General features: G+C 35.2%; 1 protein-coding gene across 4 annotated transcripts in view; it reads right to left on the reverse strand.

Annotated features, from left to right (window-relative positions):
- Positions 1-25,210, reverse strand: part of RIC1 (RIC1 homolog, RAB6A GEF complex partner 1) — a 44,690-nt gene that overhangs the window by 18,695 nt on the left and 785 nt on the right. For 2 of the 4 annotated variants that reach the window (XM_058043941.1, XM_058043945.1), the window contains exons 2-7: positions 16,476-16,583; positions 12,275-12,351; positions 2,926-3,033; positions 1,743-1,885; positions 1,368-1,504; positions 333-424 (exon numbers count right to left, since the gene is read on the reverse strand). In XM_058043941.1, coding sequence (XP_057899924.1) covers positions 333-424; positions 1,368-1,504; positions 1,743-1,885; positions 2,926-3,033; positions 12,275-12,351; positions 16,476-16,583 — 665 coding nt within the window. Of the gene's footprint in view, positions 1-332; positions 425-1,367; positions 1,505-1,742; positions 1,886-2,925; positions 3,034-8,348; positions 8,394-12,274; positions 12,352-16,475; positions 16,584-25,210 lie in introns of those variants that run through there. The other 2 variants (XM_058043942.1, XM_058043944.1) reach the window with 2 other exon arrangements.

A 25,210-nucleotide genomic window follows, 5' to 3' on the forward strand; every position in this document is an offset into this window, starting at 1 on the left:
TGACTAACTACTTAAAACTGACTTTATAATCCTGCTTTGACATTAGCTGGGATTGCAGCACTTTCCAATCCTTGCTACTGGTTGAGCCACCTTTTAATTTTTTTTCCCCGAGACCTGAACAGCAAACATAAATCTCAAATGCCGTTCAACCAAGCAACCATTTCTTTCCACCTCTCTCCTGACTCTTTGACAGCACATTATGTAATCTCCAGGCAGACTGATTATTTTCATCTTTACAGTTCTTGCAACCCAACTTAGTAAGAAGTAACTACTAATTCAGATTTATAATGAAACAATCTTCCCCTGCTCTGAACCAGCCTTAAAAAACTTACTTGGCACATCCAAATGCCATTAGCCTGTATTTGTTATTCACTGCCACACAAGTTCCATCAACTACATCTTGTGCCCAAACACCATGGAGTTGCTGTAGAGAAAGGAATTCAGAACATTTTTTGTTAAACAGTGCTTTTATTAATAGCAGTCAGCTTCTATCCATGTCCACCATATTACACATCTGTCAGTTGACCTTTATGATCTCAACATTTCTATTAATGTCAAGATCAAATTACATGGCTCATATAAATAAAATCCAGTAAATGCAAAACTGGTTTCATTCTTCTTAATATAAATTACAGAGAGATATCAGTATGTAAGAAAACTGTTTATAAGATCTCTTATTAACAAAACAAGTCAATACCTGTAAGGCAAAAAAGTTCCTAACTCTGCCTAGGGGGAAAAAATTGGTAGATGGTATTAAGAATGAAGAAAGAAAGAAAAACATAAAAGTAAGTTTTCATCTGCAACAGCTGAGATCACAAGTGCTTTAAGTGGGTGAAGGAATCTGATATAGATCTACTCTTTTTGGTACTCTGTAATTAAAACACAGATATGTAACAACAAATTGTAATAGTATTTAGGCCAAATTACAGGTGAGAAAATTTGGAAAAGATTCCTGTTAAAGAAATTCTGAAGTATGCTTGTCACTATGAGAAAGAGATGGACTTGATAAGAACTAAGTCCTAGACATAGTACTTATATTTAGGAGATACCACTTCCTGTCATCCCACTTGTAACTTTTAACAGGAAGGCTATTGATCTGACACAGTAAGACACAGTCTGTAATGACAATTTCAATGAATAAATGGAAGTTATTATCAATTATGGCCTCCCAGCGCTATCAACCCTATAAAAATCTAGCTCAAATTATGCTACAAAATGCAGCCTTGTTCTTATGTCATGTCTTAAGCAGATGTCAAATTTTAGTTTCTTTGTAGCTGAACAGAATTTAAAGTAAAAAGCCAACTGAAATGCAGAAACCAAGGAAAACACATTTATTGTGCATGATATAAATGCTAAAGGAAACATACCTCAGCAGTGAATCTACTTGACATCGGTGTAATGAAACCAACTCTGCCATCATTAAAAACAACAGCAAAGCCATCAAGCGTGGCACAGTATTCCATATCTCTGATGTAAACATCTTCAAATCCCATAAGTGAACCTGCTGAGAAAGTATGAGTAATTTAAAAATAAGTGAACACAGAAATATTGCAAGCTAACAGACATTTCAGATGTTCACTTATTACCTCAATGAGAAAACCTAATTTAAACAGGCTATTTCATTCCCATTTACAAATGGCAAATTTTTCTCATCTCTGCTTAAGAACAGAGAGAATATTTTATATCAGATGGTATGTCACTAAGACGTAACTGTTATAAGCAATAGAATCCCTAAAACCTACCTCGAGAAGACTGCAGATCTACAGAAAATGGAACTGTACATAGGTTGATGGCCTTCCTCCCATTGGTCATCCCATCCCAGTGAATGAGATGGAGAAATCCATCAGCAGTAGCCACAAGTAGATCTTCTAACATGGACTGCAAACTAATAAAAGATATTTGTTAATCCCTAAAAACACTTTGTATCAAATCAATGTCACAGAAGTATCAATTAATATCATAAACACTGTATTACTGCCTTTTGTACCAGCAACTGCATTGTAAAATTACAAACTTACCACGCTGACAAAATATGGTATACACCTCAACTTCTCTCCAGCAATCACTGTTCATGAACAGGTCTGTATTGTTAGAGTAATTGCTTAACTGGGATACTAACTGCTGAAGATCTTTTCAATACTTTTGACTAACCTTAAGACATTGCTGACAACAATCAATTATTCACCTATCCCAGAAAATTAACAATGCTGCCTAGGCTGTAAATAATTCACAATACATTTTAATCTGTGGTTGGAATGAACTGGTGAAGGAGAAATTAGACTCCTCCTAAATCCTTTCTTAAACATTTCCCAACTCCTGACAACTAATACAAACCTTTTTCCAGTATATACTGCATTTCTTCCAACAGTCATTTTGTCCTAAGGAGCCTCTTCCCAAACTTCACTTTGTTACTTTCCCACCTCCTCAAATGCTATGAAGTTTCAGCAACCTTTCACGCATACTTATTTATCATGTTCAAAATTTCTTTATAGGACAGGCCATGACCACAAAAATGCAAGAGGTAAAGAAAAAGGACAAAGGTGGACTCTCTGCAGGCATCTGGAGAAATGCTGGAACCCTGCATACAGTTTTTCTCTAACTGACCAACACCTCCATGAAATCTCTAATACACACTTGGATCTGAAGGACAAACTCATTTATAGTATTACACAGGAATACTGAGCATACTTCTGTATGCTGAAAATATCAGTACAGCCAAGAACAGAAAGAATTCTTAAACAGCAATTCACTTTTTCATCTCCTCAGACTTACTAGCTGCTAATAGTAACTTACTAATACTAGTCATTAGTATTAATAAGTGTAGAAACTTACTAGAAGCCTTTTCTTCCATCCAGTTTTCCCTTCACTTTTTAAAAAGTATTGATACATATGGAAAAATTCTCAAGACCCAATTAATGAGCATACCTTGTGATAGAGGCTTGCAAGTCCAGCACTTTCTTCATTTCTAGATTTAATGAAGGAGCACATTGTTCTTCCTTATAATGTGGGGTCCCCTTCAGATGAGGGCTTCCTCTAAAATACAAGAGAAATGTTTTAATTGAAACAGGTTGTCCTTCAAAAGATGCAAGAGTTACGGACTTACATTCCTGTGGTCTTTTTTTCCCCATATTTATATGTGTGTATATATATGTATATCTATGTATACACCCACACCCCCACAACCAGCACTGAATACCTAGGATGTAATTTTAATGCTAAAAGTTTAGTCTAGTACGTAGACAAAATAAGACAAATGAATAGAGAATGAACATTACATTAGCTGTGTGGCCTGCCTTAATACTCCTAAAATAAGGGATATGTATCAGTGAAAAATCTGATTTAATAAATTGTTATTCAACTGTTTACAGTAATTAAATTGCTGAATTATTAAGTATCTCCAATTTATTACTTTTCAAGATGCATTACAGGTATTACAGACTTCAAAATGTTTCTGTTTCTTCCATTCCTTTTGCCAGATCAATGTTTATAATATAAATTCAGTAGGTATCATACAAGTAGACATCTATCACAGTATTTCATAGGAATATTTCTCCCTGAAGCAAATTTACTAGTTTTAACCTAAGACCTACTAAGAAGAGCTGACTGAACACTGATTCCATCCCTTTTAACAGACCATTACAAAGTATCAACTTCTAGATGTAGAATTCCATTGATTATGTCACAACATCATTTTACATGACCATACAGCATCATTAAAGTATTCCTTATTTATCTGGGTTATCAGACATGCCATGTGCTTTTTAAACTTTTTTTTAAATGAAAACTAACCTACACTCATAAATAACATGTCATTCAGCTCAGTTATCTAATGAGCATTATGGTAGTAAGCAAAGTAAACTATGAATACAAAAGGCATTGCAGACAAGTTACAATTTGTAGTAACTTCAACAGTCAGAAACAATAGATAAGTACACAGATTCACGTAATCTTTACCTGTGTTTTAACTGACAGAACATTTATTTTAATTTACATCAGGGTAGCAAATATAACTGCCTAAGACATGGCAGAAACTAAAGAAGATGCAGTTTTGGAGAAGTTTAAAAGCACAAGGATGCATAAATCTCTTTCCTGTCTTTTTTATCTCAGTAGATATCAAGTTCCTTAATTCATTACCATTTTATAGCAATGCCATATTCATATCTGGTATTCTTCAATGGGGATTATACCTTTCCTTGTGTAGCAAGGACAAAGATATATGCCAGCTAAGGTAAGACCAAGGTAACTTTTGTCAATCTGGATTTAGCAGATGAAAGTAGTATCATTTTTCCAGAACGAAACTATGGTGGCTGTGAAGAATTACATCGAAAAATGAGAAAAAATTATTTTAAGGTTAGTTAATCCACCACCAAAAGATGTGCAACTTGTTCAAATTATTAGAATGTTTGGTTTGCATTTTGAACAAAAATTAATTCTAAAAGACAGCTGTCTTAGGAAAGATCTAGGCCTTCATGTAAGCTAGCCATCATGAACTGACAGGACCCCTGAAAAAAGCAGTCATTTCTTTTTTTAATAATACTAGCATGGTGGGGTTGTTGCGGTATTTTTTAAAATGTACAAAACCCCAGGTGTTTGGAGATAGGCTTTTCAACACATGTGAACATACAGTTCCAGAAAGTATACTCCCAAACTAGATGAAATTACTCTGGTTTATCAACAATCAGTGGTACAACTGAATTGTGCAAGCAAGTGACTAAAACTGAGATGAAAGGGTTGAGTAATGCAGAAATGTTGCTGTTAGGTAGGTATAAGACACAACTTAGCATGTCTGTTTTACCTGACCAAAGTACATAACCAAGTGTAAACTCAGTGTTTCTGCACAGCACAAGCTACAAAGCCAGAATGGTAACAACATAGTTTAAAAGACTATTTTTCTTCCTGTTTTGCAGGAAGAAAAATTTCAAGTCTCCACGAAGGCTGGCTTTTTTTCCCTTCAACACCTTTGATAAAAAAATAGCTTGCAAGAATATTTGAATATTTTCAGTTTCACAAGCTAGTTTTAGTGAATTGGTCACCATCTGTGGTACCTTTTCCACTCGGGCACTATCATTCCTGTCCCAAAAAGGCTTCTTTTACCCACCTTGCAAGAGCACAATCCACACAGAGTTGCGGTACATCACCTTGACTGAAACTCCAAAAATGCCACTATTTCAACTCATTGCCTATGATTTTGTCTAATTTATCAATTCAAAAAGAAGCCCCTAGTATGGGTGCAAAGGAGGTGCTACCGAAAGTACACGATGTTCATACAGTCCACATCTGCATGAGTCAGCCTTACTGGCTGAGTTCCTTTGACCTTTAAACGAAGAATGCACACAGATGACTGAAACAGGAAAGAATGTTTGGTCTGGGTTGCCACATCAGCATCTGCTATGGCTGCAGCCAAACTTGAAGTTTTGCACAAGAATTGAGAGGAATATATTCCAGCGATTGACCAGCTGTATGTCAAATCAAATATAATCATTGCTATTTGCATGGCATCTGTTAATGTAACTAAGCCCGTGAATAAATCTCTTAAAACTCAGAACTGAGGAAAATCTGCAACCCAATAAAATCTGAAACAGGGAAAGAATAGGGATGCAGTTTTTAAAAGCCCCAACACACCAAACTTAGAAGCATCCTAAATTCAAGAAAGAGGCAGCACCATGCAAAAGCAGAGTCAGACTCTTCTGGTAGGAAGCCTCTTCTGGTAGGAAGAATTTCTTGAAGTTTGTTATCTGAAATGGTGGGAAGTTCAGGGAGGAAACAGGACACCAGCCAGCTAATTTTTCTAGGTGCACAGTACTGCATTTATGGCCTCCACTAACTGCACAGCAGTTAAGTCATACAACATGATGCACAGACAAATTTGTCACTACTACCAAAAGTATCAAAGAAATACTTAAGAAGTTAATTATAGCAGAATCTGAAACTTAGAAACTTAGGGAGTTTCTTTATAATTGCAGTTAAGATACACAACACATATTATATTTAAGTCTGTTCTAGTATTTTAAAATAAAGTCCACTGCTTTCTGCTTAGTAATGGAGAATTCTAACTTGGAGACAGAATTAGCAATAAATTCATATTTAAGTTTCCACTGTACTATTTGGGGTAATCATAGTAATACAGTTGGCAGTTATTGTTGGATAATAGTTTAGAAAAATTCAGAAACGCTCTCAGAGTAAAAAAATACAGTACTTCAAAAAAAAATACTGTGGCTAATGGCAAACAATGTATTACTTAAAAAGCCAAACAAACAACAAACAAGGCAGCAGCATCCATTCTCACTAGCTAAACCGTGCAAGTAATGAGAAGTAATGGAGACATTTCACTGAAAAAAATAAGAAAGACTGCAGACACTTAAAAATAATTTCTAGAACAATTGTTTGATACAAACAAGGTAAAATACTTTTATACCAGTTTTGGGCTATGATCTTCTTAGTTGTTCCTGAAAAAATTACTTCTTCAATAGTACTTAGAGTGGGAAGGAAGGGACAAGAAGAAGATTAAAAATCATGATGGTTCATCTATTAATGGCAATATTCATAAGACAAAAGCAGGGCAATGTTTCTAAAATAATTTACAACACCAACAAGTTGTTCTTCTCGAAGTCAAGAAGGAAGAAACCTGACAACAGCCATTATCTTGGCATTAGCACAATTACACAATTTTCCTAACCATTTTGCAATGGTTCATGTGAACAGTTCAGAAATGTTCACACTGAAAAGCTGAGGACTTCATTTTTTCATACCTGATTTAAAAAGACTGCATCACCACCTGTGAGATTTGGTTTTCATGCATCTAGCATATTTTCACTCCTTAAACCTGCATCTCTGCACCACACACCGCAGGCAACCACCAGCTGAGGATTAAATACATCTGACTGGATGCAGAGATGTATTCATACAGACTGGCAATAGCTGCACCAACAAAATTAAAGTGAGTTTATGGTAACAACTATGAAGAATAAGTGCTTAGAAAAGTAGTTCTTAGTATAGCCTTTACAATACAATTAGGTAGTAGCACATTTCTGCAGTTTAAGAAACAGCTAGCTAGCATATTAATCAACTATACATATAAAAAGGCTAAATGGTTTACTAAATGATTATTTCTGTTGCAAAGATTTCTTGACAACAGTTACAGAACCACAAAATCACTGGGTTGGAAGAGACCTTTAAGATCATCGAATCCAGTCCATGCCCTAACTAACCATGGCACTGAGTGCTACATCTTTTTTTCAACGCATCCAGGAATGGTGACTCCACCACCTCCCTGGGCAGACCATTCCAGTACTTTATCACTCTTTCTGTAAAAAACTTTTTCCTGATATCCAACCTGTGTTTCCCTTTAATTAAAAGGTTAAAACATCTCGAACCACCATCAAGAGTTTGCAAGTGCCATAATGGTTAATAGAAGTTCCATATGGTTCCAATGGTTGCAATGGTTAATCAAAGTTCTTCAGCTAATCTAGTTTTAAATATATATTTTTCAAACAGTCCTAAAATCTTACAGGGAAAACCACAATGGTAAAGTTCAGCAGAAGCTTAATGCTGAGCACAAACTACCTAGTAAGTTAATTCACTGTACACCTCACTTATTACCCTTGCAGAGTTAGAAGTTCAAAACCTTTGTACATAGTAATCTTCAGTCATTGAATCAGGAAGAAAAGGTCCACTGATGAGGTAATTTATGGCACCTTTAAACCATCAGGCTATAGAAAAGGAGATAGACAGCTTTTAAAAATGCCAGAAAGATAAGACATGAATAGAGTAACCAGGTATATAAGCAACAATACAGCTTTGAAAACCATCATATGAACTAGTTTCTTCAAAAATTCATACTGGTTAGATAACAACTAATTTTCAAAGCATTTTCAGAGACTTAATAACCTACACCACTGAGGTCCCATTCTAAATTTACACAACATTCTTATCACTCCCCAAATGCAGGCTCCACTTGAGGATATGAAGAAACCTGACACAAAACACTCTCCAATTACCACATTTAGTTAATTAGCCATGTGAAATTTTTAGATTTTGTCTTTTTTGAAAGGCAAAAATATCCTCAGCACTAAGTCACACATGCTCTTCAAGCAAAAAAACTTCAGTTACTCTCCTTGGCAAACCTCTAAACAGAAACAACAACCAGATCAGTACAGAGAAGCCCCCACTCTGATGGTGTTACTCACCTCTTTACTGTCAAGCATAAGAATAGCTATACAAATTCATTTGGAAAATCCTCAAAAAATTTCCACTGTACCTTGCCACAGCTTACAAAGCTGATGCACTGTTACTTTCCTTAAGGAATCAAAGGCAGAGATAAATTTTATTTTAAAATGTTACAATCTTACCTTATTTACATTATTTTTCATTTTTTGTCTTGTAGTTACCTTAGAAATTGGGTGGTAAAACCAGACCGAACTAATTGAAGCAGGATTTTGTACTTGTGCTCACTGTAAGAAAATACCCCAGAATGTGGGCTAATGGCCAATACTGATTCTCTTCCAAATCTGCTCTGAACTGGAGCAAAGCATCCAAGAGCTGGAATAAAACTGCAGGGTACTCTGTCTCAATTTTAAAAAACTAAACACCATACAATTACTGCTTTCTTCCCCATGTTTTTAGTCTCACAAATTAAGCAGGATACTGTAAGTTTTCATTAAGCATGAATGACAGTTCACTCCAAGAACAGACTGGCAATTCCTAGCAAAACAGCAACAGTGCCAGAAAAATTTTCTTTGACAGAAAAACTACATTCCTAAAATATCATAATATGACAAAAACCCCAATAGATTCCAGCAAGAAAAATGAAAAGTTTACTTTTTTATATATAAATATTCATATCTTGCACTTATGGCATGAGCACTTGTTTTATCATATAAGTCTAGTAACAGGTTTTTACATATAATATGCATAATACTGAACAGGTTAGTTGACTAACTCTTACCATACCTACATAAGTAGATTTCATATAGATTAAATCTCTAAAGGTATAAAATAGTGTTTAAGAAGTATTTCCCACTAAACCTTCTTTAAGTATTTAACATATTCTAAATTTCGTAAGAGCTATTGTCCTCAGTTACTAATACAACAAGCTTCAACAGATTTGTGGGCTCCAGCAACAAATTTTAATTTTGGATTTTAGTACTTCCATTAAAACACTGGATTTAAGAATATAAAGACCATTACAACTGGGTGATTTGAAAAGGAGACAATCATGTGAAATGTGCATTTTTAAACAGGAAATCAATTTTCCTAGGCTCTGATTCCGTCTGGTTTAATACAAACAACAGCAGGGTGCAAGAGAAGTTCACTCAACCTTACTTTCCAAAATCTCTGTATTTCATAATACTGAAAGATAAGGAAAAGCAAAGACTCTGGTATTCAAACAGGATGGCGTCTTAGCCTCAATTCACGCTTTAGCTCTTTTACTAAACGTGTGCTGATTAGAGTGAGAAAAAAAGAGAGACTTGGCCCTGAAAAAAATCATGCTGCGATTAGACATACTAGAACGCATACTGAGCTACAAACAGCCCAAGTGTTTCTGTCACTTCTCACAGAGTTTTGTTTTGCTTTCCACCTTGAAGCATTTTGTTTGAGCTGGACCAATAAAAAACTTTCATAAATGCAATTACAGTTTACACAACAGCTGCATGCTAGAATAGCTGTTAACACACCAGACACAGGCAAGCTCTTCTGGTCCATGTTGCTCAAAGGCTACATACAGTAGCAATTTTGACTTTCAGCAACTCATTTGATCCTTTTCTTCAAATCAAAGCTAAATCATTATCAAGCAAATTTTAAAGCAGTTATTTAAAATGTACCAATACCACATGAATTTACTTTACTTCAGTGTCCCAATCTTGCAAAAAACTACTGAAATCAAGAAATTATCTACCATATACCCAGTACCTCCTTTTCTGACTAACCACTTTTTCTTTCATTTATGGTAAAATATGCACAGTTTGTTTAAACAAGAGCTAAGCTGACAAAAGGATCTAAACACAACCATTCTCAGTATTTTCACCTGCATGTTAACAAACCTAGGTGCAATTTCAACTTCAGGATATTGAATAAACTAGGAAATTTTGCACTAGACCAGTATTTTGGAGCAGCTGAGGATTTTACTGGTGTGTATTCCCAGCGCACAACCATCTTGTTACATTGACATGCACAGCTTAAGAAATCTGTTCAAGAAAATGTTGTATTAAGAGGGTATCCCTTTCTCATTGTAGTCATGACAGTGAAGTTTTGTATTTCTGCCAGAACTGGCCACTATTATTTAAAGAAAAGTTACTAAAGAACAGGCTTCACTCTGTTTACAAAAAGTTAGTAGATATGGGCACTTAATAAACATCAACAATTAGTAATAATAAAGTACAACATGACTGAACATTCATCTCAGTTTTTACTAACTACTTTGCAGCAGATGTCACTTCACTAATGCAAGGATTCCCTCATACTTTTTCCAAAAGTAATCGCCCTCTCTCTCACTTTGCCCGGCATAGGTAAATAACCACACAAGACAGAGCTGGAAGAGTCCTAATTAATACCACCATGACTGCCAAAATGTTCCGAGCAATTGCTTTACCATGAATCATAAGACTTAAACAAGCATCACTGAACAGTCACTTCATGCTTTTCAACTTCCAGTGTAGCTACTCAGTGTACTACTTCAACATCACCATTTTCTAATGCCAGCCTTTTATTAAATGCCAACTTGCAAAATAAGCTACTAGAATCCAGGGCAGGGGACAGGGAGAGTTAAAAAAGGGAGATTAGCAGGTTTAGTTTCCCCATCAGGTCAACAACCCGACTTTACTTAAGGCACAGCTGCATAATCACTGCTGCCAACACAGAGGAAGGAGCCAAGAACACACTGTTACAGGGGGAGAAAACAGTAAGACATCCCCTTTCAAGCATGAGGCAAGCCACATACAAGGCCTTTCACTGATCTGTAATGGCTTCAAAGTGAAGAAAACTAATTTGATATTGTTCAGCCCAGCAGAAGTGAAATCCAACCATTTCAATGAAATAATGCCTTTGGAAAATGAATATATGCCAAAAGAAAGATAAAAGTTTCAATTCTAGCTTTTGGTCCCATTTGTCTGTTTGTTCATTTTAGATTGGAGGGTTTTTGTTTTATTAACCTCTGCCAAGTATTTGCTCTACAATGTAAATTAGTGAGACTGCCTATGGGCAGCGCACTGTATCTGCATCTGCAAAAGAAGTTCATTCAATCTTAATAACTTAAAGAATCATTTTACATTAATCACAGGAGGCACAATTCACTCACAAATACCTGTGTCTTTCTTTTGATCTAATATAATCAGAGCAGTAGTAATTTTATTTAGGTTTTCAAAATTGAGGGCTAAGTATAGACAAGCTAGTAATCCCAGTGAATTCAGTGAGATCATTCATCTGCTTAAAGGTAAGCACACACAATAAATAGTCTTAGGAGACTGTGAGCAACCTATTATAAACACACAAACACCTTGTTCTACTGAACAGAATTTGCATTATAGTCCTTTTTGTGCTATACAAACGTATTTTAAAACCCTGGTGGGTCAACACACAACTAACAACTAAAACATGCATTTTCAAGTCAACAATTCATATCAATTACTAAACATTTATAAAAGTTTTATGTAAGTTTATAAAAGTTAGACTGGTTAGTCACTGATGGCTTAATAGGTATTTTCAAGCTTTCCTACAAGTTATATTCTAAGCAAACTTGACAAAGCTTCTTTTTCAACTTTTATTGTGTTTTATATATATTTTCGTAAGTTTTCAGATTTTGCAAATTAAAACACCCCCCAAACTTTTCAAAAAGAACAAGAAAAACTCACAATAAACTACTGCTTAGTTTTCTGCATTATGTAATGTACAGACAACGATCCACTATCCCTTTATTTATTTGGACAAGTTGCAGCAGCTGTCTGCCTGTTCCCCTGAAGACAGTAAGCCACACGAGAAGAGTCAGTTTGAAAACTGCTATTCAGTTCTTCAAAGAGGCAAGTAAAGTAATATAACTTGTCTACATTAGTCTTAAGTTTCTGGAAAAAAGGAAAGTAAGCTTCAACAATAAATTCCAGTTAATTCCAGAGCTTTGAGGGCTATTTCACAGGTCAAAAGATGGACTACAGCCATATACTCATATACTCATCAAGTGTTAAAACATACTCTGTAATGAAGCATCTTTTATCATAAAAACTGCTTAGAAGTTGTCCAGTCAGATTTTTTCACACCGTGATGATCCAAAGTTTAAAATACTTACTTAGGATATATTGGCTCATAAAGATACTTGTCTCTTGCTGATGGGATTTCAAAAAATAAGATGTATCCATTTGCAGTCTGAAAGAGAAATACTGATAAGATAAATATCTAGTCTCAGCGTGAGTAAAATCTGCTAGTCTTATGTGATTTCCATGTATGTCTCATATATTGAACTCAAATATACATTAATTCAGACATTTAAAATACTGTGTGTTTATATTAATTCCAGATAAAATCCATACCTACCCTTAAAGTCAAGTGAATAGATTAGGCAGGAGATCGAAAAACTGAAAAACAATCCTGTTTATGCACCAGTCCACCAGAAATTTTCCTCTAACTCATACAAACCTATAAAACCTGACAACTATTTCAGATATGTAGAAATATCTGAATATTTCTAAATAACTCCTATCAACTACATGAATTAGCGTAGAAAAGTAGAAGGTGGGAAGTACCTGAATAAACTCTCCAAGTGCTTGAACACAAATGGACACTACTGAATGCAAAGAGTTTAGCACTGCCTCTCAGTGTTGGCCATCCAAAAATCCTCACATCACTTATCTTTAGCTACCACAAAACCTGTAATAATTCAATCCCAAGCCACGTTCTATCATTCTGGAAGAATGACTTTATACTATATACAGGGAACAAATAATTTAGTTACCTGATGTTCCAGTCATACTTAGAAGCTGCTTGTATAAACTTGAAACAAGTAGATGACCAATAATGTTATGTGTTCAAAGAAGTGTCATTTTTTACAGCATGAATTTATTTTCTGGGCAAATCAGTAAACACATTTTGGTTAAATAGCATTTCCATCCAATTATTTTAATATGGGCTGGGCATGTATCCAAAGGACTGGAGACAAAAAGCACTGAAATGAATGGCTTCACATTTCTTGGCAAGATTGGTTTCCCTTTCTTTGAATAAAGCAACACTTGTTAGCTTAGTGTATCATTTCATAGATTATATTCACATTTCAGTCAAACATTTTGCTTCAGAAAATTTGTGTTTTGGCTTTGAATTCCAAGAAACACTATTATTCTCATTCAAAGTGAGTATCTTTTTCAAGCAAGAATAAAATCTGAACAATAATGGTGAGCTTGAGACAGGGTGGCAATAAATAGAAGCTTTTCTGTGTGCTGTAATATCATGTTCAGGTATTATGTGGTAAAGAACCGTCTTCATTTCTAACATCTTTACAGGTTCGTTCCATTACATCATTAAATATTTAACCCCTAAGTTACCTTATCCTGGAAAGAAGAGTAAAACAATACTGTGAAGTATCTTTATACTGATATTAAGGTACAAAGGGCCTTACTGAACACTATTCAAAGCACAAAGTTGCTATTGTTACAGGTTCATTTCTAAATAGAACCTCAAATTCCATGAAGAGGGGGAAGAAGTGTAGAAGGATTCAAGGACAGACTTCTGGCAAATGGATCATATTCATTTACAGAGGTTTCATCAATTTAAAAACATTTGAGTGAAACTTACTAAATAAATAACCATCACTGTCATCCATTCCCTGATCATTCTAATCTTTGACAGTCAGAAGTACAAACACTGGGAATCTTGCCAGGAATTTCATAACATGGTTTCTTGCTAACATGTTTAATAAAGCTCTGCCTTATCTATGGAATGCATGCTGAAGAGCAGTCTGTATTGAAGGGCTGCCTGTAACATGGGAAGGATCAAAATGCCTCCTATACTTCTCCATAATGAAGCATCTTGACCCAATTCCTAAGTTTGATTTACTACTAGAATTAGCTATCTGGATATATGTACTAATCTAAACAAGAAAAAGTATTTCCCAGTAACACTGGAAAAATCACAAAGTCAGCAATATGAAAGAAGAAACCACAAAATATAAGGGGACAAAATGAGATCTGTCTAGGAAATGTGCCAACAGTTTAACAACAGAAGATAGTAGCGGAAAAAGAAGTCACAATTTCTAGGGGATGGTGACACTGAAAATTGCTTAAGCTTGTTTAACTACATGCTTTTACAGTTACTTGAGGTATGTTATAAAGCTTGATATGCTAGCCCAAAGTCTGCCTGCAGTACAAATAAAATTTACCTCAAAGCATATGCTGTTAAGTGATTTGTTTCCATAAAGACACTTTGAATATTTGGGCTGTCAGAAACAAACAACATGGTATATCACTGTTAGGGTGAACATAAAATTCAGACTACATTCCATATGATGTATGTATCATTAAAAAAAAAAGGAAAAAAAAAGGAAGAATGTACCACTTCACTAATAAGTATGTACTAAGCCTTATGTTCACCTTCTTAAAACAAAGATTTATTACAGAAAATTACTACAACCAAGTACTCATGAGCACAGGTAGTAATAGGTGATAAACATCACCTAATTCAGCTTTCAAACTGAAATGTTCAGGTGTTGCACAGGACTTCAATAATTAAGTGATGCTAATTCAGTTCAAAATCGCTGGGTTTTTCATTAAAAACTTGCTTTGCCATTGCTCCTTCATTTGAATGTGTTAGTTAAGAAAAAAGAGAAAACTATTCACTTGGACAGAATTCTTCTTGGGTTGAGAGAATCACACATCTGCAGAAACACTTTCTTCATTAAAGCTCCAAAAACTGACTTTCTGTCCCGTCTCACTACAACAAAACCAGCAATACTATAAATGCGTCTTTCAGTAGGACTCAATAACTGTTCCAAATAAAACTATATCTTTTTTTTAAAGTATACTGCAAAACAGCTTATGTTAAGACCACCATAACAAACATGCTTGACTATATAATTTGTATACGTACACCCAGGGATGAAATATCATCCTATGAATCACAAAGAATATTAGAAATCTTATTACACTCATTATTTTATAAATGATGATCATTTAGAATTTTAATTCACAGAACTTTAGCTTACAAAATGAGACTTTATGGGCATTTACATTCTGACACTATCTGCCAAAAAGAGCACTGCACATTTAGTTGCAGAAAAAATTTAAAGTTCAGTACTGAAGTGGCAAAAACTAAAGCTAATCTGTCAGCTGAACCACGAGGTCTCTAGAGTAAATGGATCACAACATCTCAGAAAAAAACCCCCACAATATGCGAAGTAATTAAATATAAGAATTCAAATTTCCTCTGAACTACTACATAAAGGTTTATTTAAAATGTGTTTGGTGCAATATAAAATTGAAGAACTCTTTTTGATCCACAACAAAAATTACAGAAATCTTTCTGACTTTATTGACAATTATTAGTACTCACTGAGAATATAATCTGGCACTAACAGAAATACTTAACTTCATTGATTTCATCAGATACTTCTAGGCCATTTTAATATTTTAGACTAACTATTTACTTGCATTAACTTGCATTATGCAAAAGAAAACCAGACCATGGGAAGTTTAGCTGATTTATGATTATCATGATATTGCTAGAGAGAATAACTACTCCATAAATCATGTCATGTTTTCCACTAAGATAACAATATCTAATTTAAGATCTGGTCATAATGTTAAGACCTGACCAAAAGACACCAAGAGGATTATCCCATATTGCAACTCTTATAAACTGTAGTCCCACCTTTCTTGTGTTCACCTTGCTACTCAAACTTCAAATACTGCTGCTGACATAGTCCAAAGTACTGTGAACACAGCACCAGCTATGAAACAAGACTTTATTTCCATGTGAGACAAGATCTCATCTCTAAGATTCCGAACAGAAGAGTTCACATATCACTTGTCACAGCCCTTGTTTCTGTGTTCTCAGTGACTTGCAATATTTTTGAACCACCGAAAGCCAGTAATAAGGCCACAGCTCCATCTCTTAAGACTCACATTTAAACTCTATTTATCAAGTTAAACATAATTATGTTACCTAAGTCCAGAACTATTTCTTTCATTCACATAACTTTACATTACTGTATTATGTTACCAGATTACTAAAGTAATGAGATATTGTATCACCCCCTGCCAATACATCTAACCGCTGTTTTAAGACAAAGAACTGCAGTTAATTCTCACAGGGAAAAATTAATGAATACTACAAAAGAAAGCTTCTATTGTCTAAAAAGTCATTGGTATTATTATATATTTTCACAAGACAAGTATCAATTAAATGTAGTTACAGTCTGCAAGGTTCTATAAGCACAGAAACTGGTAACACAAGCTTTTGTTTGCAATAGTTTAACCAGAGCAAGAAGGAAAAATTCTACTTACCGAAACAGCTATCATTGTGCTGTCAGGCCTCCATTCTGCTTGTTTGTAAGGTCCAAACTGAGAAGCTGCTTTTGAAAGTTCCTTGTAGCTTACGATTAATACACTTGGCTGGAGGAAAAAAAAATAAATAATTTTATCTCCTATCTAGTAGGAATGGAATGCTTTATATGTTGCAATATACCTGTAAAGAACTATGTCTCCTTAAACAGCTACAACATGTTTCCCTTGAAGGAGGTTAAAAAGGAACTTTAAAGAAACTTCATGGAGAACTGTTGCCACACTGTCATTCCTAATCTCACTCTTTCAAAACCAGGACGTTTGAATAAAATACTTAATTGCACAGTAAGGAGTCATTACAGAATACAGAAATAGTTTCAATTTAGATAAAAGGTAACTGATGCTTAAGATGAACAGATACATCTCAAACAGACTCCTATAATGACATGGACTTTCAAATTAATTAGGAGGAAATATTCCATAGAATATTTGGTACAGACAATTTGCTTAGTTTCTACTAAATGGGCAGGCCGTATTAAAGAGAATGATAATCAGGAAATTTGTTTTCTAGAACAGGTAGTCAGAACCTGCTGAAAATCCACCTCTACAGTTAGCTGGAAGGATTTTGCAAGTAATGAGGTGCCCCCATTAGTACCTTTCCTTCTGGGAAGGGAGAAAAGCTTTGGGGGGATGAAGACCAGACAAAGCTACCATGGGCACTAAGCCTTCATTCCCTTTCATGAATGCATTGGAGAGCTGCAACACAAAAAACCTAATGCAAAGTTGCCCTTCCTTGCTCTAGTGCTTAGAAATGTTCATTCTCCTTAAATGTATGGCACAACTGTTTCTATTTTCTTGTTTTTGAATCAATAATAGTTTTCAGCTTAGATGGGTATTTCTCCTTCCATTATCCTCCAGTACTTAAAGGACACAGTTAAATTAAGCAGGATGTACTTTTTGTTTTGTCAAAGAAGTTACCCCTCACCTTCGTACCTAACTTTATCAATTTCAGTTGTCATTCAGATTTGGAGCATCAAACATTGTACCAAAAAAAGTACACTGAAAGGGAAACAAGAGGGTAGAGAATAACCACTCATTTTACTGAAATTAACCACAATACCACTAGGCAAAGCTCCCGATTACAACCACAGGTGACAGAAATTTAGTACTGTTCTTTGCTTACTTGATGGACCAGCAGAATCAGTACAATAAATATAAGACATTCATTCTATCCACAAATCTTGTGAGTGGCAATCACTCCAGAATTTGGTAATCCTTGTTAGAATTCCATCCTATTTGGAATCACTTCCTTCAGTTTCCTTTGAGAAAAAGTAGAGTTGCAAACAACCTAACTTTAAAGTATGAATGTTAATTTTAAAGAGTATAAAACAAAGCAATGAAATGTTATCCTCATGCATGTAAACAACAAACTGAATTAGTGTCACATGGGCAGCCTTAGCCTTTGTAAATTCACAGTATGACTCGGTGTGCCGCTAACGGCATTATTCTTTAAATTTCATATCCACACAGAACTGAATTATCAAAAATAAACTCAAACATTTATGAAGGATAACAAGCCATTAATCTTTACCCTAAGAACTATTTGAACCAGCTTTTTCAATTTGAGTGGCTTCTTTTGCCATAAATTATTTAACATTAAATAGATAACTAATTATTCTTACTAGCAGACTCTAGTTGATTGTTCTCAATGAACTACACAGGCTTTCCCTGATTGTCTCAGAACCACCCTAACTGCCTTAAATATACTGAGAAAAAGCAGTGCCTTGGTAATCTGCATCATTACTGCAAACCTGGAGATCATTCTTAAAGCACTTCCATGCCTGAAGCATTTTAGCTGCTGGCAAAATTAGAAACTCAGTAATACACAATTTTCTTTCTATATTACTATTCTTACAGAATATAATTACAGTATTTATAGTGTAGAATTCTTGTGACACCGATTCACAAGAAAGCTGCTATTACATCTTTGAAGCTGGAAGAACGTTCTATATACACACCAGCTACGGAATTTATACAAATTTATTTTTAGGCTTTGTGACTCACAGATGAGGTCTTAAGCAGTTAAAAATTATTGCTTGCACTCAAACTGTTTCTTTCTGTAGTTTAAGTAGCTTCTTGTTAGAAAGCAGACTCACTTCGAATTAAATAGGTCACAAATGCTACCTAGTGAGAGGTCAAATGAGAAAATACTGCACTAATACTATTAAATTCCACATATTCCAGAACTCAAAAGCATGAATTCAGACATGAAGAAAACTCTAACCCTGTTTAAAAGCTTTCCACAGAGGTGTGAATGCTCTGGATTAACAAAGATAGAAGGAGAGCTCAAGATCCTGCTCTTCTTATGCATGAGAAACAGTAATTTTACATCTGAAGTCATTTATTATATCTAAAGTGACTGAAAATGTATATTGGCTCAGGAATATTTCTGTAAACAGGAATATATGTCAACCTAACTACTTGACCCAAGCACAGCAAGCCACTGAACATTCATTTTAACAAGTAAACACCTTCAGTTGTTAAGGAAGAAAGAAGTGAGTAAGCAAGTCATAATTGCAATTTAACATTAAAAAAGGCTTCCCAAAATAGATAAGAAGCATATCTAGCATTTTTAAATCTGCTGCAAAGAAAATCTAGCATTTTGATATGGTACTTTTGTCTCTCAGGAGGAATGTAAGGTCAGGCAAAACAGAAGCTGCCACTCATTTACAAAAGGAACTGTGGCAGTGGATGTTTACAGGATAACAAAAATAGTGAAAAGAAAAATAAGAAATGCAACCTTAAAAACAATATAGCACTACTATTACTAACGCGTAAACAAACTCTCCAGTACACTAGTTAACAGTACTGAAAAGAAAGAGAACTTGTTGTTCTCATAGCTAAACTTTATTACCTTCCATCAGTCAGTTACCTTGGCTGTCACTTGAAAAGAACATGTTCCACAGTTCTTACTCAGAAGTTTTTATGCTTCACAACAATGCCTTTCTAGAATTAAACATGCCTCTTTTTTACTGGTGTGTGATTAGAACATGAAAGGAAATCTGGTTTGCATTACCAGAAATTAATTGCACTATTTAGTAAAACAGCAAGGTAGCAAGAAAGCTCCATCCACAAAGCCACCTCATTCAAACTACCTAAAAACTCACAGGTGCTTTATTGTCAGTTGTACATTAATAATCCCTCTGGACTTTCCACTATGAAATACAAGCTCTGTATCAACATCTATGCAAACAATTACAAAAACTACAACATAAAACACCACAGCCAAACCCATGATGAAATAATCCCTAATTGTTACTGTTTAACTTAATTCTACCTGACCTAATACAGCAGCTTGCTCACTTACGAAGTATTAGCATCACAACCCATGTCACAACACTTAGCCATGTATAACATTATTTTTATTAAAAAATCTATTAAGGTATAAAAACCCTGAAGCAAATTCTCTCAGCAAGTTTAGATATGGGAAATTACCAATTCACTTACCTTAACACAAGTATTCTACAACATTTGATGAAAATGCAAATCAAACTGACATTAACCAACTGGAAAAAGGTACAATCATTTGACAGTATATAAAATAACAAAAAAAAATTAGTTTCCTTAAACTAGATTCTCTGGTTTGACCGCAGGTTCATGACCAACTGTGTGTATTGTTGATTTTACTAGTAGGTTGGCAAATACAGTAGAAAACTACTTAGTCCGAAAAGCAAACACATGAGCTGACAGTACATATGCAACATGGTCTTATGTACAAGTTTGGGTTTCTTAATGTAACTTCAATCCAAGAACCTGCATGACTACGGATAATTGTTAAAACCTAATATTCTCATTCCCCGACCATTTTACTCTAGGCATCAAAAATGCATCCCACCAAGGGTAAAGAAGCCATTTCTTTGACAAACACCAATGTTCTGTTTAGTTTTATACAGCAAATGCTTTAACACTTCACTAGGCTGTAGGCATGATACAAAAATCAAAAATGCTGTTCAGATGAGCTTATGGTCTAAGTGACAAAGATAAGGCTGGGAGAAAACAACAACACAGAACAGAACAAAGGTCTGGTGACACTGTGCACTTTATTTTGTCACTATACGGTCTGTGCTTTGCTTTAAATCCTGAAGCTTTGTAAAATTACAAACTAATAAAACAGAAAGGTTATACAGAGAATAGCAAGCATGTGCAAATAAGAAAAGTTTGTATAAGTAGATCACAAAAGGCCATTTTGTCAGTAACAGAATGGTACCTGACAAATGGAGGTGACAAATTAATTTCTAAAAGCAATGCTAATTATAAAATCATAACTCCTTTAATTTAATTTTGAAAGTATTTGCAAAGCTTAGAATCAACGGAAGATCTACCCAACAGAGCAGACACAGCTTCCAATCATGTGTTTCATGGCTATTGTGAAATAATTCAGAAAAACAAAGTGCAGAATTGTCAACCACTACCTCTCCCAAATGAAAGTTTTCAGTTAACCTACTTCTCAAAAATGCTGCCAAGAGGCAAAGGCATATTCTATACATCTTTGGTTTTCTCTTACATGCAACTAACTGGACACTGAAAAGTCATAACTGAAAATGCATTTTCCCATCATGCATGTAATTATGACACCACTTTCAGGGGTCATATATTTTATAACACAGGAGACACTGAAAGCCTGTAAATCCTACTAAATAACCACATGACAATTTTGGATTTCATCAGACAAATTCATCAATGCAATTTTTTTTCCTTAAGTAACAACAAGTTTATCTTTTTAATAGAAGCAACAGCACAACTGTTACTGTTGCTGACAAAGAAAAAGAAATCCCCTTCTCAGACAAGTGTCTAAAGGGTCTAAATAAGAGATCAGCATTTTGGGGGTTAAACTACTAAGGGAGAAAACACAGTAGAAGTGGTAGGATATCTTAACTTGTACTGATGCTATCTGTATCATATCGTTCACAATACACAGCCAACACAACCACTTATATCAAGACATCTGTTGTCCCATTCTGCAGTCAAATTCTAGACAAAAAACCTCCAGAGGCTGCATCCAATTCTATTAAGAAAAAGCCACACACAATAATTCTGTAAATTATTCTGCTTACAGTTCTGAGATGAAAACATAAACTTGAAAGCATAGTGAAAACATTTCTTTTTAACAGCCCTCATAAGTAAAAAAAACACTACAGAAACAACTGCAGACAATTTTAATGTATTCATTAATATATCTTATGAACTTCATGCACTGTGTCACAAGTAACTCCCTTTATAGTGTGGCAAAATTCCAGGTTACAGAGATCACCTCCCCAAAGAAGCCCTGTTTTAGCCTATTGTATGCTTAGATTTAAAGCACACATTGACTTCAACTCTAATATGGCAACAGCTAGAGATTGAAGAGCACATTTGACAGAGCTGTGAGAGCTGTCTGAACATCAACTTACACAGCACTTAAAATTAATACCAACTATTTGACAATTCAGGATTCTGACAGGCACACTTTCTCAAAAGCTTATTATAGTTCATTTAGGTGCTCAGACTCAGAATCAGATCATTAGAAAAAAAGAAACCCAAAAAGGAAGAAAAACAAGAGTAAATGTAAATCACAAGTGGAGAAGCATACAGGTAATCAAGAATTCTCCTCTGAATGAGCAGATGGGACAAACTACTCTTAGCTTGAAAGGGCTCACAAAACTGGTTTTGACTGACAAGAGTCATAGCAGATAGTCCAACAACCTACAGGAGATTTCATTAAATATTCAAGGCCAGTACTTATTCCTGTCATTGTCACAAGTTTGTTAACACTAAAGAAAGGAAATGCTGAACGATATTTATATGTACAACTACATCAGCAGACTATTCTTGCTGTACACAACTCACTTGTCAAGGGTTAGGCAGGGAACTCCACTATCTATGACACCTTCTTCCTTAGCCACATTACCTTGTCTCTTAATACCTAGAGCCCTATGGGTGAATTTCCAGAATTCAAAAGATAACTAAACCAATTTAAAATTAAAGCCACAACTGTCAAAGGAGTAACACTTTCAAAGGGCCAACTATAATGTTCCTTTCATTCTTTCATCAACTAAATAAACAGGCTTCTATTTGTTCATTAAGCTTAACAGCCCTGTAAAACAACATCACTAGTCCATCACAAGCTCCATTAAAATCGAGGTGCAAGCAGGAAAGATGATGACACACAGGACTGCACAGCTGCCTTGTGAAACCTCATCTTCAGTTCCCAAGTCAATCTATCAAACAGCAATTATCTCATTATACCATTTCAGAAAGGTTCTATAACTTGCTGATGTTTCTAATTTCAAGCATCCAACTACTTAAACTACCAGAATGAAAATGTTTGACAAGCTTTTCCATGCTTTCAATGAAAATAGTTAAGATGGCCCTTAAGTATCAGGGTATTATCTACAGTAGACCTAAAACTTCTGATGTAAAGGAAATGTTTGGAGCAGAGGTCTCCACAGTGGGGTGTATTTAAGAGAATCCAATGGGGAGCAAGAAAGGATTTTTTGATACCACTAAAAAATAAAATAAAGTAAAAATTTTAAAATGTGTTCATTTTGGTATTACCCCATTCTTTCTTTTTTCTTTTCAAAATCTGAAAGAGGCATCCAAGAGACATGGTTGATGCCCAGAGCCGACTAGTGAATAAGAGCATTTGAATAATGTTCTCAATAACATGATTTAACTTCTGGTAGCCCAGAATTGGTCAGGCAGTTGGACTAGGTGACCAATATAGCTCCCTTGTAAACAGACAAAAAATTGTATGCATGTGCTACTGTACTGGCATACACATTATCAAGCATACACAATGTAGTCTGTACACAAACTACATCGTGTATGCTTGATAGTGTGTATACCAGTACAGTAGCACATGCATATAACTCATAAGGAAATGTCAACATATCTGGGGGCTGTGCTCAACAACCTTTCACCAATACTGGTGCACGATCAAAATCATTCACCTGAGTGGTCTTCTCTGTCTACAACCCAATCTCTCCTAACGTGTAAAAAGTCAAGAACTTTTTGGTTCAAAAACACTAGCAGAATTCCATCTGTGTTTTTTCAACACCAGTTACCCTGTTTTGAGTCTTAATACCTACAATGATTCCAAATGATTCCAAAACAGGAAACAATCCACACTTTGGGATCAACTTTCCTTAGTTCCACTAGTTCTTAGTGCACAGTATGTGAAAAGGAGTTTTAAACATGACTATGTCACCTTAAAAAGACACATACTGAATGTAAACTCACACACCTGAAAGCGCTTCAAAGAGCTCTGTTTCTGAAAATTTCAAAACAGAACTTTCCCAGTCTCATCACCTCATCCTTAAATGAAACCTTTGATACATAGCTGAGATAGTAACAAGTCTAAACAAGAACACCAGCCAGAAGGCTTTTCTGTCACAAGAAATCAAGTTAGTGCAACCTGGCAGAATTTATCCTTGTTCCAAAAACTGTACTTCTGACCAATGAAAACATCTTCTAGAATGCAATAATTAAATTCAAAAAAAGAAAAGCCTGGGGGGAAAAAGCCCAACAAACCACATTCAGGACCACAGCTAAAAATAATGCAAGAAATTCTCTTTTAAAATGACCTTGACCAAAACATTTATTCTTCCAGGTTTCTGATAACAGACAGTTTTCCACAGAGGCCTTGAGACTGTAACACGTTTTTCAGTTTAGGATCAGTCAGCGGGTAAGGCTGGTGCCTGTCAGCACCTTCCTCAAAAGCACCCATTACAAACAGAATCAAAATCTATTTAAAAAATATTAATGACCTGTAAGTTTAGTCAACTCCTCTGCACCAAGTGAATTCTTCTAGTGCTGTTTGTAGCAAGTCTTACAATGTTTAACATTTCAAAACAAGTCTAAGCATGCAAGCTAATGAACCTCGTCCTCGAAAACAGACCATGAAGTAAACGACATTCTAGACAACAGGGCACATCTTGTGAAGCATTCCATGTGCCCGTTGTTTTCTACGTCTTTCCACAAAAAAAGATCAGTTCTGCTGTGCTGACAGACTACAACTACAGGTTCAACAACTACAGGCAAAAACTAAGAAGCATACACTTTACATACACTGTGTGCCACAAACCCAAGAAAACAGAGGCCAGATGACGATGGTCACACAGCAAAGTTATGGGTTGATCATGTGCTAGCTGGATACCTGTCTAGGGTCAAAAAACAGCATGAGCACACCAGCCAGGAACTACTGAACCGTCTCACTGAGCGCAATAAAACATAACGTGATGAAATTGCTGCATAACTTAAAACAAGATTTTAAGGCTATGACTGTCATTTGACATCTTTCAGTATCAGCTTTCTAAAACTGGACTGTTGGTTTTCTCTGGTAATCTGAGATGAACTCTATAAACCACCTGGATCTAGAGATATTTACAGACAGATTTAGGGTCTAATCTAGGCAGTATTTAAAAGGATCCAGCATCAAAATTTAAAATCAGTATCACAGTTTTCATTGACTACATCAAATCAAACTGACAAATAAGCACTTTGCTACCAAACTAATACAATGTGAATTAAAAGCAAGGTGCTTAATATCAATTATTCACACAGTTTCAAACTACATTTAGCTAAACCAGCACCTTCCACGGAAAAGCCATGACAAGTCTGCTTTTAGAGCCACAAAACTTTTAAACTTTCCATAAAAAGAAAACTTAGTGAACTTCAATGCTACAACATTCTGGGTAATG

Source organism: Melospiza georgiana, chromosome Z (genome assembly GCF_028018845.1).
Source record: "Melospiza georgiana isolate bMelGeo1 chromosome Z, bMelGeo1.pri, whole genome shotgun sequence".
Taxonomy (NCBI): domain Eukaryota; kingdom Metazoa; phylum Chordata; class Aves; order Passeriformes; family Passerellidae; genus Melospiza; species Melospiza georgiana.